Genomic DNA, 6,329 nt, shown 5'->3' on the forward strand with positions numbered 1-6,329 from the left:
TGTGAGGAGGAGAGTCGGGTGCTAGGATAGCAAAGGCACCCGAAAATACGCAAGCCATCATAAGATGGGGCCGTACCGAAGAGAAGATGGTGAGGTGCATAGTTTCACCATGGACGGCAAGGGCGAAGGTTAAGGAGAAGAGAAACAGTAGCGAGTGCGTCCAGCCAGAAACGAGGCGGCACGTTAGCATGGAATAGGAGCGTGCGAACACAGTCGTTCAGAGTGCGAAGGACGCGTTCGGCTCGACCGTTCTGCTGGGAAGTATACGGGCATGTGAGACGAAAAACTATGCCGTGGTGCGACAGAAAAGTGCGGAAAGCAAGGTTGTCGAACTCTTTTCCATTATCAATCTGAAGAGTAAGGATGGGACGCCCAAACTGCGTGCTGACATAGGAGTAAAAAGCCGTCAAAGTGGAGAATGCATTTGACTTTCCGCGCAAAGGAAAAATCCACACGTAATGAGAATAATCATCAAGGATAACCAGATAATATAAATAGCCCGAATTACTAGGAACCGGAGAGGTCCACACTTCACTATGAATCAATTGAAATGGAAAAAGAAGCTATGGTGGTAGAGTTATTAAACGGGAGGCAAACATGTTTGCCGACACGACAGGCATGACAGGTGTGATCCTCTATCTTATGACAACTGAAACTGAAACTCTTAAGAATATGACGAAGTGTGACGGGGTTGGGATGACCCAAACGAGCGTGCCAGAGATCGACGCCAGCGGAGAGAGCGGCCGGTGCGGTGGTGGAGGTGGACGACGAATGCACCGGATAGAGCTCGTCGAGGCTGTCACAGCGGTGAAGTACCATCTTGGTTCGAGCGTCCTTGACACAAAACCCAATCTCGTCAAATTCAACAGTAACAGGATTTTCACGTGTTAAACAACGAACGGAAACAAGGTTCTTAATAAGATGAGGTGACACAAGTCTGTTAGACAGAGTAATAGGCATGGAATTAGAAGGAAAAGAAGTGTGCCCGGCATGTGTGATAGGGAGTGTGGAACCGTCGCCGACAATGATGCGGCGGTCGGTGGTAACGGGAGTGAAGGAGGCAAGATTACCAGGATGAGCAAACATGTGAGTCGTAGCCCCGGTGTTTATGTACCAATCATCGCCTCCAGTGGAGTTGTTCGGCGTAGGAGCGGCGGGCAGCTCGGCGAAGAGCACCGGGTCCTAGGGCGCTGGCGGCAAGGCCGGCGAGGAGGACGAAGACGCCATGGTGTAAGCAGGAACGACACCGGTCCATAGGTTGTAGCCGGAGGCCCACGGGGAAGGCACCTGAAGCCGTGGTTGCTACTGCTGACGAGGTGCACCGACGTCCTGCTGCTGCGGCTTCTGGCCACCGTGCCTGCCACCGCGCCAGCCCCCGTGGCGCCTTTTGGCGGGAGGGGCGGGAGGCGGCGCATAAAAAACCGTGGGTGAAGGACCACTCGGCACCACGGACGAAGCCACCTGCTCCGTCGATGCACCGCCGTAGGGCGCTCCGCACGAAGCGGGCGCACCGTAAGGAGACGCAGGCACCGAGGTTGGCGGGTAGGCGTAGACCAACGGGGCAGTGTGGCCATAGGACTGCTGCAGCGCAGAGGGAGCCGGCCACTGGCTAGCCGGCGCGGCACCGTAGGAGCCGGCCACCGGGCCCTGATGTGGATGCGCTGCTTCGTAGGGCACGGACAGGATACCCTGATGACGCGTATACGGAACGGCGCCGTAGAAGCCTGCAGGCGGGACTCCATACGGAAGCAGGACAACGTCCGATGACTTGTGGCTGGAGTGGTGCCGTACGGTGCAGACGGGACGGCGGCGCCGTAGGAGACCACTGACGTCTGAGCAGCGGAATCGCCGAAGACCGGCGACGATGACGCAGCGGAGACCTGGGCAGTGGCAGCCATGGAGGCGTAGGCCAGGGAGAGCAGCGGCGGAGAAGCCAAAAGACGTGCGACGCAACGGCCTGGCGATGAAGCGTACAACAGCAGCGAGCGAGTAGGACTTGGCGAAGCACGCGGGGCTTGGCGAACGACGGCCGTAGCGCGCGGGGCTAGCGATGGCTGTGCACGCGAAGTACAAAGCTAGCTAGACCAAACCTGATGGATTCTCAAGCAACAAACACGTACACGTAGATGATGTATACGTGAATTTACTTGGCCGGCTGCTGGATCGGACGGGGCTAGCAGCGGCTGTAGCACGGGATGGATAGAGGGTATCCGCGGTTGGCGCGATTGGCGCGCGGGCAGCGGCGGCGGATGGGAGGCGGCGGCGGCGCGGAGGAGTCGTGCGGCGGCGGCGCGTGGGAGTCGTGCGGCGGCGGCGGCGACGGAAGCTAGGATTAGAACCTGGAAATTGATACCATGTATGTTATGGGAATTGCATGATGTATTGCTCTTCGTGCATAGACACATATATATGATGTACAAAGGTGGGCCACAGACATTAACTATATAACAAACTAGGAGATGGGCCCAATATGCAATATGCACATAACACATATACTTAACATATATATTTTTCAATAAATGGATTGTTGATATAAATAGTTGTTTTTATAAACTTGGTCAAATTTTGTAAAAATTGACTTCCGAAAAAATTTAGACGCACTCCATTATGAAACGAAGTTTATGCATCAGAGGGAAGCCCTTCCTCCCGACGTGTCATCGACAAAAGGTGCTCTACATTGTGTTGTAGCGTTGTAATCCAGTTGTCCTAGGTTATGTTAGCCAGTTATTCTGTGATATCCTATGTTAGAGGGCTATCTTACCACAATGTATCGTTACACCGTGTAACTTGAGTGTTGTTGCTTTGTGTACAAAGCAGGGCAAAAGCCTCTTTCGAGAGAGGTACCGAGTGCATCGTTTGAGGCATTGAGTTGTGAATTGTTTCCAGTTCCACTCAAAACTTTACTTTTGGTTAAAATTCCAGTGATTTCAATAAAAACCAAAATATTTAACTTGTTGTCAAATTATTCCGGTAGTACATAGGAATAGGAATATTTTTTTAAAAAAATACGCTTTTAAAATATTTGATTAAATTCATAAGTGCATGGTTCATCCTTTTGGCCGAAATGCAAAGCCAAATCATAGAATTTTGGTGATTCCTGCTGTCGCTGAAACATTTCTAAATCTGCGAGTGAAAACCATGGTCGTGACTAGGAAGAGCGGCACGTACGTACGTCATTGAATCCAGGCTACTAGCTAGCTTGCTAACATGGACCAGGTTGATTGTGTTAACAAATCGCTACGGAAACTCGATCAGTTGTGCTCTACAACAGAGAGCTAGACTCTTCCTCTCCATCGGCGTGCGGCCATGGCCTCCGATCCATATCGTGGCCGACCATTTACAAGTCATGAGGTAGACAACAAGAGATAAACAGCAGAATTATTTTTATTTACAAGTCATGAGCTAGACAACAAGAGATAAACAGCAGCAGCAGCAGCAAGAGTAGATTAATTCTCTTCTCGGATGGATGCATCTACTATCTACTTTCTCCGTTTCAAAATAGATGACCCAACTTTATATTAAAGTTAGTACAAATTTGGGTTAGTAGTGGTCGTCCTACTCCTGTAGATGTGGATGGTAAGATGATGCCTGCAGGCGCAGGCTGGACCTAGTGTGCACGATGAACCCATAGGCCTCGCCCATGTCCAACGTCTCCCCTCCCGGGACCGCCCAGTCAAAGTGGTACAGGAGGTTGGCCAGCACCAGCTCCATGGTGGTGGTCGCGAACAGCGCTCCAGGGCACTGCCTGCGGCCAGCTCCAAACGGGACGGACTCCATCTGCATGTACTCCACCATGTCCTTGTCGTGGAACCTCTCCGGCCTGAACTCGGCGGCGTCCTCCCCCCAGTGCGCCGGGTCCGTCCCCACAGCGAAGCTGTTTATCACGACAGAGGTGCCCTTGGGTATGTGGTAGCCCATGACCCGGCTGTCCTCCTGGCTCGCCCGGTGGAACATCCCCGCGGGGTGCAGCCTGAGCGTCTCTTTGATCACCATCCGGAGATAGTGGAGCTCGCCGAGGTCTGCGCTCGTAATAACAACGCCGTCGCGGTGGCGCCTCTGGCGGACCTCGTGTTGCGCCCTTGCCATCGCCTCTGGGTTGCGGATGAGTTCCGCCATGGCCCATTCTAGGGTGGAAGAAGTGGTTTCGGTAGCAGCTCCAATTATATCCTGCAGGTCGGCCATTGGATTATTGGGTCAGTTAATACTACCAAGCATATAAGAAGAGGCCTAGCCCTAGAGAGCTGCAGAATCGCTGGGTGGCTTACGGAGATGACACAGCCGATGGACTCCGAGGTGAGAGGGAAAGCGAGGGTGTCCTCCCTCTGCAGCCTCAGGAGCACGTCCAGCAAGTCTTCGCTGTCCCGAGTAGCGGAAGAGGCGGGTTTCTTCTCCTTGCGCTCCTGGATGATGTCGTCCAGGATGCGCTGCACCCGGGCATGGCTCCTCCTTACCTCGCGCGTGCTGCTGCTCAGCCACCGCACCAGCCGCGACGACGGGAAGAGGTCCACCAGGCTGAACCCTCCCACCAGAACCGACAGCGCGTCCATCTCCCGGAGGTGCGCCTCCTGCTGCGGGAACCTCCCGCCGAACACCGCCGTGGCGATGATGTTGCCCGCCAGCTCGGCCAGCCCCTTGCCGACGTCGACGACGGCGCGGGCCGCGGCGGCGGCCGAGACCGACTCCACGAGGCGGGCGGCCTCGCCTTGCTGGATGGACTCGATCCGCCGCACCTGCCGCGCGCTGAGCACCTCCGTGACGCACGCCTTGCGCATCTGCCGCCAGTGCTCGCCGTAGGGCGCCAGGAGGCCTTTGCCCCCGCAGCTGACGATGTCCATCGTGGGGCCGCACGGGCGGGTCGCGAAGGCGAGGTCGTTCGTCTTGAGCACCTCCATCGCCGCCTCCGGGCTGGACACGATCACGTTGGGCACCTCGCCGAGCCTCAGCAGCATCAGCGGGCCGTGCCGGCGGGATAGCTGGAGCAACGCGCGGTGCGGCTGCAGCTTCGTGCCCACGAGGTGGTGTAGGCTGCCGATGACGGGGAGGTTCCATGGACCTGGAGGAAGCTTAGCTTTGGCTCCTCCTGTGTCCTTCTTGCCACCCAGAGCGTGTCTCAGAATCAGCCACAGGAGAGCCGTGGCTAAAGCCATCCCGCACAAGCTTCCGTAGGAGAGTTGGTCCATGTCCATGGCGACTGATGGTGCTTGCACAAGCTGCCATACTGTCGTTTCTTGCAGCTCAGCTCGCATATATGGTCCTTAATTTGGCTCGCAAGTGACGATCGATCGATGTACTCCCTCCGTTTCTTTTTAGTCTGCGTATAAAGTTTGGTTAAAGTCAAGCTTTGTAAAGTTTGACTAATTTTATATTAAAAAATATAAACATTGACAATATAAAATCAATATTATCAGATGCATCACAAAATGTATTTTCATACTATATGGTTTTAATATTGTAGATGTTTATATTTTTATATAAATTTAATCAAACTTTATGTAGTTTGATTTTAACCAAATCTTATATGCGGAGTAAAAAGAAACGGGAAAGTACACGAGAATAACCAATCATCATCGTGACTGAGCGTAGCCGCCTTCCTTAATTAAAACTGCTTGCACATTATCAATCCATACATACATCACCGGCCTAATTAACCATGTACGCACGTTTGGTTGTTGGCCGGTTCCTGTCAGACGTACGCGCAGTGGCAGTTAACAAATGGTTAGGTGCGCTCGTCCTTCTTCTATTGATCAGGCAACCATACTCTACGTCTACAATTTGGTGTCGTTTTGTTTGCTGACAGGTACCATCAGTTAGATGAGGCCATGCATGATGGCATATATTCCAGTTGCAGCATTGAGCGGACCAGCAAAATATGAAGACTCCTGTACCTGCAAGCCGGTGAAATATCCACTTTATAGCATCTCCAACAGCTGCCCAGCACGTCGCGTGCTAAAAATTACTTTGCAGCGCGCTTCGCCTGGTTTTGCACGGCCTGCAGCGCTGGCTCCAACAGCCGCGCAAAAATGCAGCGCGCGCGACTAGCCGAGCATTACATATATTACATTTTGGACACAAATGGAGTTCAGATATTCAAAACGCAATGAACATGACATATAAATTTCACACAAACAAGTTGATGAATAAAAGTTCATGCCCACAAGTTCATCCAACCAAGTTCATGACACAAACAAAAGACACATCAAGCCTCGTCCTCGTCTTCGTCCTCATCTTCGGAAGACGATTCTTCCTCCTCCTCATCGCGCACCGCATCACGTGAAGCTCCGACGGTGTTGGCAAGATCTTCAACGGCATCTTCATGAGAATGTGTGTGA

General features: G+C 53.0%; 1 protein-coding gene across 1 annotated transcript; it reads right to left on the reverse strand.

Moving 5' to 3' along the window:
* Positions 1-3,492: 3,492 nt before the first annotated feature.
* On the reverse strand, positions 3,493-5,208 carry LOC123057819 (desmethyl-deoxy-podophyllotoxin synthase). The gene is made up of 2 exons (XM_044480704.1): positions 4,266-5,208; positions 3,493-4,167 (listed from the first exon to the last, which is right to left on the reverse strand). Exons 1-2 carry the CDS (start codon positions 5,184-5,186, stop codon positions 3,556-3,558), a joined length of 1,533 nt encoding a protein of 510 aa, XP_044336639.1. The 5' UTR covers positions 5,187-5,208; the 3' UTR covers positions 3,493-3,555.
* Between the last annotated feature and the right edge of the window lie 1,121 nt (positions 5,209-6,329).

Source organism: Triticum aestivum, chromosome 3A, assembly GCF_018294505.1.
Source record: "Triticum aestivum cultivar Chinese Spring chromosome 3A, IWGSC CS RefSeq v2.1, whole genome shotgun sequence".
Lineage (NCBI taxonomy): Eukaryota > Viridiplantae > Streptophyta > Magnoliopsida > Poales > Poaceae > Triticum > Triticum aestivum.

Excerpts from the sequence above, each read along its gene's own strand:
- LOC123057819 (XM_044480704.1), bottom strand. The coding sequence starts at position 5,186 with ATGGACATGGACCAACTCTCCTACGGAAGCTTGTGCGGGATGGCTTTA. Across the intron at positions 4,168-4,265 it reads CCATCGGCTGTGTCATCTCC|GATATAATTGGAGCTGCTAC; the intron begins GTAAGCCACCCA and ends GCCGACCTGCAG.